At 45.5% G+C, this 13065-nt stretch overlaps 1 protein-coding gene across 1 annotated transcript in view; it reads right to left on the reverse strand.

The window, feature by feature from the left end:
* d2r1 (dopamine D2 receptor 1) overlaps positions 1–13065 on the reverse strand; it is a 51418-nt gene that overhangs the window by 14382 nt on the left and 23971 nt on the right. Inside the window, 1 exon segment of the mRNA NM_001124371.2 lies at positions 1999–2108. Coding sequence (NP_001117843.2) covers positions 1999–2108 — 110 coding nt within the window.

Consider the following 13065-nt stretch of genomic DNA (forward strand, 5'->3'; position numbering starts at 1 on the left):
ATATCAAGCACCAGTCAAAAGTTTGGACACACCTACTCATTTAAGGATTTTTCTTTATTTTGACTATTTTTTACATTGTAGAATAATAGTGAAGAAATCAAAACTATGAAATAACATATGGAATCATGTAGTAACCCAAAGTGTTAAACAAATGAACAAATATTTTATACTATTCAAAGTAGCCACCCTTTGCCTTGATGACAGCTTTGCACACTCTTGGGATTATCTCAACAAGTTTCATAAGGAATCCAACAGTCTTGAAGGAGTTCCCACATATGCTGAGCACTTGTTGGCGGCTTTTCCTTCACTCTGCGGTCCAACTCATCCCAAACCATCTCAATTGGGTTGAGGTCGGGTGATATTGGAGGCCAGGTCATCTAATGCAGCACTCCATCACAAATCTCAAATTTGGACTCATCAGACCAAAGGACAGATTTCCACCGGTCTAATGTCCATTGCTCGTGTTTCTTGGCCCAAGCAAGTCTCTTCTTCTTATTGGTGTCCTTTAGTAGTGGTTTCATTGCAGCAAGGCCTGATTCATGCAGTCTCCTCTGAACAGTTGATGTTGAGATGCGTCTGTTACTTGAACTCTGTGAAGCATTTATTTGGGCTGCAACCTGAGGTGCAGTTAACTCTAATGAACGTATCCTCTGCAGCAGAGGTAACTCGGTCTTCCTTTCCTGTTGCTGTCCTCATAAGAGCCAGTTTCATCATGATGGTTTTTGCAACTGCACTTGAAGAAACTTTAGAAGTTCTTGAAATATTCTGGATTGACTGGCCTTCATGTCTTAAAGTAATGATGGACTGTAATTTCTCTTTACTTATTTGAGCTGTTCTTTACATAATATGGACTTGGTCTTTCAGGGCTATTAGGGCTATCTTCTGTATATCACCCCTACCTTGTCACAACACAACTGATTGGCTAAAACGCATTAAGAAGGTAAGAAATTCCACAAATTAACTTAACAAGGCACACCTGTTAGTTGAAATGCATTCCAGATGACTACCTCATGAAGCTGGTTGAGAGAATGCCAAGAGTATGCAAAGCTGTCATCAAGGCAAAGGGTGGCTACTTTGAAGAATCTCACATATAAAATATATTTTCATTTGTTTAACACTTTTTTGGTTACTACATGATTCCATGTGTGTTATTTCACAGTTCTGATGTCTTCGATATTATTCTACAATGTAGAAAATATAAATAGTAAAGAAAAACCTTGGAATAAGTTGGTCTGTCCAAACTATACAGTACTGGTACAGTACATAATAACCATTGATTCTTGAAAAATATAATAATAATAATATTGTGAGCTTAGTTCCATTGTTGTACCCCATCAGAACCCAAAATTAGCTTGTTTTACTTCAATGCTTGTAAACAATGTAACTATAAACACCATATAGCTTCAAATCACGGTAAAACTGTACATTTTAAATCATGGAGCGACAGTCCTTTCATCCATAGCTCTGTCTATGAATTTGAGAGTGGTTGTTGTTTCAATTAAGGACTCTAGCTTTATGGGTACTCTTTATTCAATATTACAGATCACAAGACACAGGACTAATTGTTAATCACAGGACTATTCTATATAGGACTATTCACAGGACTATTCTCTTACTCTAAAATAAGTATCTGCAGTATAAACAACTCCAAGATTTTCTGCACACAATGAATGTGCAGACATTTTGTATTCAAATACAAATTACTTCAATAAATATTTAAATCACCTCTGAGTTATGTATTCACATAACCACGGTGGTGTTCTGAACATGCATTTGAGTGACACGAAAATCAGTGAAGTGGAAAATCATTCAAAATGAAAAGTGGCACACTGCATAGTCCATAAATAATGGCATTGGTATTTAATAGAAAGTACCAGCTGGGTTATGCAAGTAGGCCTTTTAGGCCCAGACTCCAATGAATTTGCTTAAAGATTTTCACTGCAAATCCACAATGGCACCTGCCTCCAGCCACGATTCAACAATTTCAAGAACACTTACCGATCAATGCTGATGGCACAGAGATTGAGGATGCTTGCAGTGCACATCATGACATCTAGGGTGACAAAGATGTCACAGTGGATTTTACTAAACCTCCACTCTCCCACCACCTGAAAGAAAGATGTTCCAACATTTAGAGACAACAGAAATATTTGTTTTATCCCCCTTCAGCACCGACTCATACACTGACTGTTTTTCAGTTGCAGTTCAGTCAGATACTAAAATGCACACCTTACATGTTCCTGAATAAATGTTCTTATCTTTTCAGCTGTTCTCATGAATCTTCCAATGCCTGCTCCATTCACCATCAAACAATTCTAAAAACCTGTTTTTGCAGTGTCATTACTGGGTATTGCGTGTAGATTGATGAGGGGAAAAAAACATTTCCATTTTAGAATAAGGCTGTAACGTAACAAAACATGGAAAAAGTCAAGGGGTCTGAATACCTTCCGAAATCAATGTATTTACAGTGTATGCTGATCTTTCCATGACAGACTGACCTGGTGAATCCAGGTGAAAATGATGATCTGCTATTGACGTCCCTTGTTAAATCCACTTCAAATCAGTGTAGATGAGGGGAGGAGACAGGTTAAAGAAGGATTTTTAAGCCTCGAGACAATTGAGACATGGATTGTGTACATGTGCCATTCAGATGGTGAATGGTTAAGATACAAGATTTAAGTGCCTTTGAACGGGGTATGGTAGTAGGTGCCAGGCACACTGGTTTGAGTATGTCAAGAACTGCAACGCTACTGGGTTTTTGACGCTTAACAGTTTCCCGTGTGTATCAAGAATGGCCCACCACCCAATGGACATTCAGCCAACGGCAGGCCAGTTGTCGAAAATGTGTCATTGATTAACAAGGACAAAGGAGGCAGACACAAATTGTGCAGAGCAACAGAGGGGCTGTTAGTCAACTAACAGTCAAGAACAACATTGGTGCCCAAAGACCCATAAAAGAAAGCACAACTCATTGTACATTGACACAAATGGGTTATGGCAGCGGATGACCTGACAGAGTTCCACTTCTTTCAGCAAAAAACAAGACTCTGCGGTTGCAGTGGGCTCAGGAACGAAAACACTGGAGAATTGGAAAAACATTGCCTGGTCTGATGAATCTCGGTTCCTGCCGTTGCACGCAGATGGGAGGACAGGGGAATGGAGAAAACCACGAGTACATGTATCCATCACGAAGGGTGTCAACATTGGAGGCTTACGGTGGTGGTGCGAGGTGTGTTTTTAATGGCACACATTGGGCCCCATCATAAAAGTGGAGCAATGTTTGAATGCCACAGGATATCTGAACAACATTGCCATCAGGTGCATCCCAGCATGGCAGCTAGGATTGTCCAGAAATGGTTCCACAAACATGACAGTGAATTGAGCTTATTGCGGTGGTCTGCCCAGTCACCAGATCTCAATTCAATTGCATATGTGGAATGAGATGGAACAAGCTATTCACCACTAGCCAACTTGACACAACTGTGGGAAGCATTAGAGTCAACATGGTCCAGCATCCCTGTGGAACGCTTTCAACACCTTGTAGAGCCCATGCCCCGACAAATGGAGTCTGTTCTGGAGGGAAAAGGGAGGAATTGCAACTCAATATGAGGAAGGTGTTCCTAATGTTTGGTATAGTCAGTGTATATTAACTCAGTGCCAAGTTTATTAGGTACAGCCAACTAGTACTGGGTCAGATCCTATAATGTCTCCAGAAGTTATCACTTTTCTATTTATTCCTTATGTTATTTATTTATTTATATATTTGTATTTTTTCTACTATTTCTCTTTTTTTATTATTATTGTTGGGAAGGGCCCATAAGTAAGCATTTCACTGTTGTTTACGTAGCACATGACAAATACAATTTGATTTGAACAGCCTTAATTCTTCAGAGCATGGGTTGATTCTATTTTCAAACATTTCTCAATTGGTATCAAAGGGACCTAACGTTTGCCAGGAAAACATTCCCCACACCATTACACAACCAGCATGTACCTTTGGCATCAGGCAGTATGGGGCCATGGACTCATGCTGCTCACGCCAAATCCTGACTCTGCAAATCAGCATGACGCACAGGAACTAGGATTTGTCAGACCAGGCAATGTTTTTCCACTCCTCAATTGTCCAGTGTTGGTGATCTCGTGCCCACTGGAGCCGCTGATAGGAGTGGAACCCAGTGTGGTTGTCTGCTGTAATAGCCCACAAGGACCGACGAGTTGTGCATTCCGAGATGCCGTTCTGCACACCACAGTTGTATTGAGCCGTTATTTGCCTGTCTGTGGCCAGCCTGTTAGCCTGCACGATTCTTGCCATTCTCCTTCAACTTCAACGAGCTGTTTTCGGCCCATAGGACTGCCGCTGACTGGATGTTTTCTGTTTGTTGCACCATTGTTGATAAACCCTAAACATTGTTGTGTGTGAAAAGCCAAGGAGTCTGGTCGTTTCTGAGATACTGGAACCGGCGCAGCAGGCACAGACGATCAATACAGTACCACGCTCAATGTCTCTTAGGTCACTCAAATTTGCCCATTCTAAAGTTCAATCGAACAGTAACAGAATGCCTTGATGCATGTCTGCCTGCTTTATATAGCAAGCAAATCTTCTATTTTTTGTGAACGGGGTGGTGTACCTAATAAACTGGCCACTGAGTGAATGCATGTACACACACAACTGGTAAAAAGTTTTAGAACACGTTTTAGAACTGAAATCATTCAAGGTTTTCTTTATTTTTACTATTGTCTACATTGTAGTAAAGGCATCAAAACATATGGAATCATGTAGTTAAATCAAAATATATTTATATTTGAGATTATTCAAATAGCCACCCTTTGTCTTGATGACAGCTTTGTACACTTTTGGAATTCTCTCAACCAGCTTCACCTGGAAGGCTTTTCCAACAGTCTTGAAGGAGTTCCCACATATGCTGAGAACTTGTTGGGTGCTTTCCCTTCACACTTTTTTGGTTACTACATGATTCCATATGTGTTATTTCATAGTTTGATGTCTTCACTATTATTCTACAACATAGAAAATATGAAAAATAAAGAAAAACCCTTGAATGAGTAGGTGTTCTAAAACTTTGACTGGTAGAGTGTGTGATATATATATTGTAGCAGGCTCAATAACGCACCAGTAGCACAACTAGAACACACATGGGGAGTTTATTAGGGATTTTTGTACACTGGGGAAAAGGGTGGGAATTCAACTATTTCACAGTCCACAAACCGGTCTTGTTATCCGTTCTGTTCTCCAGGGGTAATCCTAAAACTCGGGTCCTCAGCCAATCCTGTTCGGTACACAAGGGGGGTAATCAGACAGTCCAGGTCACAACGGGTTAACACACAGATATTGCTCTCTCTTCTCCCACTCTTCATCACGCACGCTTTGCTATCCATTCTCTGCCCCTTTGTGCCGGCTGCTTCCTATTTTTTTCCCAAGCACTCCCTGGCTTAATGATCCACAGTCTCGCCTCGTTGGGGCAGGAAGTCCATATAAGACTTGGGAGTGGAGCCAGCGGGCTGCAAGATATCTCCCTTCAATAACCACTCCCGTCACCTCTCCCTGCTGTCTGCCCCACACACACACCAGCTCCGACCGGGAGGGAGGGGCGGTCCAGCTACCTAGAGCATCCCTTCTGGAGAGGGCATCGGCATTTCCATGGGCTGCACCTGATCTGTGGATGACAGGGAAAGCAAAGGGCTGTAAGGATAGGAACCAGCGGATGACCTGGGCGTTACTGTCCTCATTCGGTGACATACAAACAAGTGGTGCATGGTCCATTATGAGGGTGAAGTGCCGTCACAATAAGTAATACTTCAGCATTTACAGCGCCCACTTGATCACTAGATATTCTTTCGCCACAGTGAAATATCTTTGTTCCCGCAGCAACAGCTTCAAGCTAATGTACATGACTGGGTGTTCCTCACCTTCTTGTAGCTATGACAGGACGGCACCCACCCCTGTTTCGGACACATCTGGCTGTACCACCAGTGGTTTGGAGAAGTCGAGGGTCACCAGCACGGGTCCAGAACAGAGTGCTCCCTTTAGGTCCTGGAAGACTTTCTCCATCTCCTCGGTCCACGTCACTTGAGCGGGCAGATGGCTCCTGGACAGATCTGTAAGGGAGCTGGCTAGGGAGGCAAAGTGGGGAATACATCTCTGGTAATAACTTGTCAATCCCACAAACGTGCGTAGCTGCTTCTTGGTGAGGGGGCGAGGCCAGTCCCGAATCGCCTCCGCTTTCCTCACCTGGGGTTTGACACGTCCCCTCGCGATCGTGTACCCAGGATACTCAGCCTCCCGTAGGCCGAGCATACAATTCTTTGGGTTTGCTGTTAGCCCCGCCTCCCGTAAGGCCTGCAGTACCACACTCACCTGCTTTAGATGTGTCTCCCACTCGCTCCCATGGATCACACTATCGTCGATGTATGCCACCGCATACTCCCGATGGGGTCGGAGAACCCGGTCCATCATACTCTGGAAGGTGGCCAGGGCCCCGTGCAGCCCAAAGGACAGCTTCTTGTAATGGAACAGCCTGCCAGGGGTGGCAAAAGCAGTTTTCTCCCGTGTCACGGGAGTTAAGGGCACCTGCCAATAACCCTTCGTCAGGTTGAGTGTGCTGATAAATCGGGCGGTCCCTAGCCATTCCATTAATTCAGCAACTCAAGGCATGGGGTAGGTGTCGAACTTTAAGATTTCATTTACCTTTCTAAAAATAATTACAGAAGCGAATGGTGCCGTCTGGTTTCGGCACCAACACTATGGGGCTGCACCACTTGCTATGCGACTCTTCGATTATATCAACTTTCAACATAGTTTTTTCCTCGGTCCTGACAGCCTCTCTCGTTGCTTCCGGTATGCGGTAAGGTCTCAACTTCACCTTTTTCCCGGGTTCGGTGATGATGTTGTGTCAGATCGGTGTGTCCTGGTTCACTGGAGAACACATCCTGGTTTTGGCAAACCAACTCCCTCAGCTCCTGCTTCTGTGTTTGGCTCAGCTGGTCCCCCAGTGGCACCTCTGCCGGCTTGGTCTCTGTGGTAACCTTCTTCGGGGAAATAGAGTAGAGTGCATTTCTTTAGCAAATTCACATGGTAAATCTGGGTTAAATGCCTAAGTCCCGGCTATCTGACCCTATAGTTAACTTCACCCTCGTTCTCAATGACTTCATATGGGAACAACACTTTGTCTTCTGGCTGGAAGTCCCTTCGTTGTGCCCCTCTGTTGTACACCCACGCTTGGGCCTCTTGTATGTGTTCCCGTACCAAGGGCCACAGGGTTGCCATGCGGTCTATCAAGTCTTCCACGTGCTCCACCAAAAGCGTGCCTTGAGCCTGTCTAAGGTCTTTGACACCCATAGGTGAGCCCCAAGAAGGTGGGAGTGCGCCAACTGTAGGAGAGGTGGTACAACGGGACGGGGTACCAACAACAACTCCATACATTCGTCATTCTTCTTCACGACCTGACATAGCAACCTTTTCTTTATAGAAAAATGGGACATCGCCTCGTTGCGGCAGGAAGTCCATATAAGGCTCGGGGGTATACACACACACACACACACACACACAGTGGGGAGAACAAGTTTTATTTATTTATTTTTATTTCACCTTTATTTAACCAGGTAGGCTAGTTGAGAACAAGTTCTCATTTACAACTGCGACCCGGCCATGATAAAGCATAGCAGTGTGAACAGACAACACAGAGTTACACATGGAGTAAGCAATTAACAAGTCAATAACACAGTAGAAAAAAAAAGAGAGTCTATATACATTGTGTGCAAAAGGCATGAGGAGGTAGGCGAATAATTACAATTTTGCAGATTAACACTGGAGTGATAAATGATCAGATGGTCATGTACAGGTAGAGTTATTGGAACTGGAACGAAAGGCGGCCAAATGAGGTGTTGGCTATAGGGATGATCAGTGAGATACACCTGCTGGAGCGCGTGCTACGGGTGGGTGTTGCCATCGTGACCAGTGAACTGAGATAAGGCGGAACTTTACCAAGCATGGACTTGTAGATGACCTGGAGCCAGTGGGTCTGGCGACGAATATGTAGCAAGGGCCAGCCGACTAGAACATACAGGTCGCAGTGGTGGGTGGCATAAGGTGCTTTAGTAACAAAACAGATGGCACTGTGATAAACTGCATCCAGTTTGCTGAGTAGAGTATTGGAAGATATTTTGTAGATGACATCGCCAAAGTCGAGGATCGGTAGGATAGTCAGTTTTACTAGGGTAAGTTTGGCGGCGTGAGTGAAGGAGGCTTTGTTGCGGAATAGAAAGCCGACTCTAGATTTGATTTTAGATTGGAGATGTTTGATATGAGTCTGGAAGGAGAGTTTACAGTCTAGCCAGACACCTAGGTACTTATAAATGTCTACATATTCTAGGTCGGAACCATCCAGGGTGGTGATGCTAGTCGGGCGTGCGGGTGCAGGCAGCGAACGGTTGAAAAGCATGCATTTGGTTTTACTAGCGTTTAAGAGCAGTTGGAGGCCACGGAAAGAGTGTTGTATCACGTTGAAGCTCGTTTGGAGGTTAGATAGCACAGTGTCCAAGGAAGGGCCGGAAGTATACAGAATGGTGTCGTCTGCGTAGAGGTGGATCAGGGAATCGCCCGCAGCAAGAGCAACATCATTGATATATACAGAGAAAAGAGTCGGCCCGAGAATTGAACCTTGTGGCACCCCCATAGAGACTGCCAGAGGACCGGACAACATGTCCTCCAATTTGACACACTGAACTCTGTCTGCAAAGTAGTTGGTGAACCAGGCAAGGCAGTCATTAGAAAAACCGAGGCTACTGAGTCTGCTGATAAGAATATGGTGATTGACAGAGTCGAAAGCCTTGGCCAGGTCGATGAAGACGGCTGCACAGTACTGTCTTTTATCGATGGTGGTTATGATATCGTTTAGTACCTTGAGCGTGGCTGAGGTGCACCCGTGACCGGCTCGGAAACCAGAATGCACAGCGGAGAAGGTACGGTGGGATTCGAGATGGTCAGTGACCTGTTTGTTGACTTGGCTTTTGAAGACCTTAGATAGGCAGGGCAGGATGGATATAGGTCTGTAACAGTTTGGGTCCAGGGTGTCTCCCCCTTTGAAGAGGGGGATGACTGCGGCAGCTTTACAATCCTTGGGGATCTCAGACGATATGAAAGCGAGGTTGAACAGGCTGGTATCAGGGGTTGTGACAATGGCGGCGGATAGTTTCATAAATAGAGGGTTCAGGTTGTCAAGCCCAGCTGATTTGTACGGGTCCAGGTTTTGCAGGTCTTTCAGAACATCTGCTATCTGGATTTGGGTAAAGGAGAACCTGGAGAGGCTTGGGCGAGTAGCTGCGGGGGGGGGGGGGGGGGGGGCTGTTGGCCGAGGTTGGAGTAGCCAGGAGGAAGGCATGGCCAGCCGTTGAGAAATGCTTGAAGTTTTCGATTATCATGGATTTATCGGTGGTGACCGTGTTACCTAGCCTCAGTGCAGTGGGCAGCTGGGAGGAGGTGCTCTTGTTCTCCATGGACTTTACAGTGTCCCAGAACGATTTGGAGTTAGAGCTACAGGATGCAAATTTCTGCCTGAAGAAGCTGGTCTTGGCTTTCCTGACTGACTGCGTGTATTGGTTCCTGACTTCCCTGAACAGTTGCATATCGCGGGGACTATTCGATGCTATTGCAGTCCGCCACAGGATGTTTTTGTGCTGGTCGAGGGCAGTCAGGTCTGGAGTGAAGCAAGGGCTATATCTGTTCTTAGTTCTGCATTTTTTGAACGGAGCATGCTTATCTAAAATGGTGAGGAAGTTACTTATAAAGAATGACCAGGCATCCTCAACTGACGGGATGAGGTCAATATCCTTCCAGGATACCCGGGCCAGGTCGATTAGAAAGGCCTGCTCGCAGAAGTGTTTTAGGGAGCGTTTGACAGTGATGAGGGGTGGTCGTTTGACTGCGGAACCGTAGCGGATACAGGCAATGAGGCAGTGATCGCTGAGATCCTGGTTGAAGACAGCGGAGGTGTATTTGGAGGGCCAGTTGGTCAGGATGACGTCTATGAGGGTGCCCTTGTTTACAGATTTAGGGTTGTACCTGGTGGGTTCCTTGATGATTTGTGTGAGATTGAGGGCATCTAGCTTAGATTGTAGGACTGACGGGGTGTTAAGTATTTAATACACCGCCGATTTTGCAGGTTTTCCTACTTACAAAGCATGTAGAGGTCTGTCATAGGTAACCTTCAAATGTGAGAGATGGAATCTAAAACAAAAATCTAGAAAATCACATTGTAGGATTTTTAAGTAATTAATTTGCATTTTATTGCATGACATAAGTATTTGATACATCAGAAAAGCAGAAAAACATAATATTTGGTACAGAAACTTTGTTTGCAATTACAGAGATCATACGTTTCCTGTAGTTCTTGACCAGGTTTGCACACACTGCAGCAGGGATTTTGGCCCACTCCTGCATACAGACCTTCTCCTGATCCTTCAGGTTTCGGGGCTGTCACTGGGCAATACGGACTTTCAGCTCCCTCCAAAGATTTTCTATTGGGTTCAGGTCTGGAGACTGGCTAGGCCACTCCAGGACCTTGAGATGCTTCTTACGGAGCCACTCCTTAGTTGCCCTGGCTGTGTGTTTCGGGTCGTTGTCATGCTGGAAGACCCAGCCACGACCCATCTTCAATGCTCTTACTGAGGGAAGGAGGTTGTTGGCGAAGATCTCGCGATACATGGCCCCATCCATCCTCCCTTCAATGCGGTGCAGTCGTCCTGTCCTCTTTGCAGAAAAGCATCCCCAAAGAATGATGTTTCCACCTCCATGCTTCACGGTTGGGATGGTGTTCTTGGGGTTGTACTCATCCTTCTTCTTCCTCCAAACACAGCGAGTGGAGTTGAGACAAAAATAGAGCTTTTTGGTCTAATGACCTCCTCCCATTCCTCCTCTGGATCATCCAGATGGTCATTGGCAAACTTCAGACGGGCAGTGGACATGCGCTGGCTTGAGCAGGGGGACCTTGTGTACGCTGCAGGATTTTAATCCATGACGGCGTAGTGTGTTACTAATGGTTTTCTTTGAGACTGTGGTCCCAGCTCTCTTCAGGTCATTGACCAGGTCCTGCCGTGTAGTTCTGGGCTGATCCCTCACCTTCCTCATGATCATTGATGCCCCATGAGGTGAGATCTTGCATGGAGCCCCAGATCGAGGGTGATTGACCGTCATCTTGAACTTCTTCCATTTTCTAATAATTGCGCCAACAGTTGTTGCCTTCTCACCAAGCTGCTTGCCTATTGTCCTGTATCCCATCCCAGCCTTGTGCAGGTCTACAATTCTATCCCTGATGTCCTTACACAGCTCTCTGGTCTTGGCCATTGTGGAGAGGTTGGAGTCTGTTTGAGTGAGTGTGTGGACAGGTGTCTTTTATACAGGTAACGAGTTCAAACAGGTGCAGTTAATACAAGTAATGAGTGGAGAACAGGAGGGCTTCTTAAAGAAAAACTAACAGGTCTATGAGAGCCAGAATTCTTACTGGTTGGTAGGTGATCAAATACTTATGTCATGCAATCCGCTCACTGTCAACAGCATTTATTTTCAGCAAACTTAACATGTAAATATTTGTAGGAACATAACAAGGTTCAACAACTGAGACATAAACTGAACAAGTTCCACAGGCATGGGACTAACAGAAATGGAATAATGTGTCCCTGAACAAAGGGGGGGGGGGGGGGGTCAAAATCAAAAGTAAGTCAGTATCTGGTGTGGCCACCAGCTGCATTAAGTACTGCAGTGCATCTCCTCCTCGTGGACTCCACCAGATTTGCCAGTTCTTGCTGTGAGATGTTACTCTTCCACCAAGGCGCCTGCAAATTCCCAGACATTTCTGGGGGGAATGGACCTAGCTCTCACCCTCCGATCCAACAGGTCCCAGACGTGCTCAATGGGATTGAGATCCGGGCTCTTCACTGGCCATGGCAGAACACTGACATTCCGGTCTTGCAGGAAATCACGCACAGAACGAGCAGTATGGCTGGTGGCATTGTCATGCTGGAGGGTCATGTCAGGATGAGCCTGCAAGAAGGGTACCAGATGAGGGAGGAGGATGTCTTCCCTGTAATGCACAGCATTGATATTGCCTGCAATGACAACAAGGTCAGTCTGATGATGTTAAGACACACCACCCCAGACCATGATGGACCCTCCACCTCCAAATTGATCCCACTCCAGAGTACAGGCCTCGGTGTAACGCTCATTCCTTTGATGATATATGCATATCCGACCATCACCCCTGGTGAGACTCGTCAGACTCGTCAGTGAAGAGCACTTTTTGCCAGTCCTGTCTAGACCAGCGACGGTGGGCTTGTGCCCACAAGCAACGTTGTTGCCGGTGATGTCTTGTGAGGACCTGCCTTACAACAGGCCGAAATCCAGCCTCTCTCAGCCTATTGCGCACTAATGGAGGGATTGTGTGTTCCTGGTGTAACTCGGACAGTTTGTTGCCATCCTGTTCCTGTCCCACAGGTGTGATGTTCGAATGTACCGATCCTGTGCAGGTGTTGCACGTGGTCTGCCACTGTGAGGATGATCAGCTGTCTGCCCGTCTCCCTGTAGCTCTGTCTTGGGTGTTTCACAGTACGGACATTGCAATTTATTGCCCTGGCCACATCTGCAGTCCTCATGCCTCCTTGCAGCATGCCTAAGGCACATTCACGCAGATGAGCAGGGACCCTGGGCATCTTTTTTTTTGTGTTTTTCAGAGTCAGTAGAAAGGCCTCTTTAGTGTCCTAAGTTTTCAAAACTGTGACCTTAATTGCCTACCATCTTTAAGCTGTTAGTGTCTTAACGGCCATTCCACAGGTGCATGTTCATTAATTGTTTATGGTTCACTGAACAAACATGGGAAACAGTGTTTAACCCCTTGACAATGAAGATCTGTGAAGTTATTTGGATTTTTATGAATTATCTTCGAAAGACAGGGCCCTGAAAAAGGGAAGTACATTTTTTGCTGAATTTATACATACATAATATTACACACACACACACACACACACACACACACATATTCAAAAGTTTGGGGTCACAGA

Source organism: Oncorhynchus mykiss, chromosome 24 (assembly GCF_013265735.2).
Source record: "Oncorhynchus mykiss isolate Arlee chromosome 24, USDA_OmykA_1.1, whole genome shotgun sequence".
In the NCBI taxonomy this organism is placed as follows: Eukaryota; Metazoa; Chordata; class Actinopteri; order Salmoniformes; family Salmonidae; genus Oncorhynchus; species Oncorhynchus mykiss.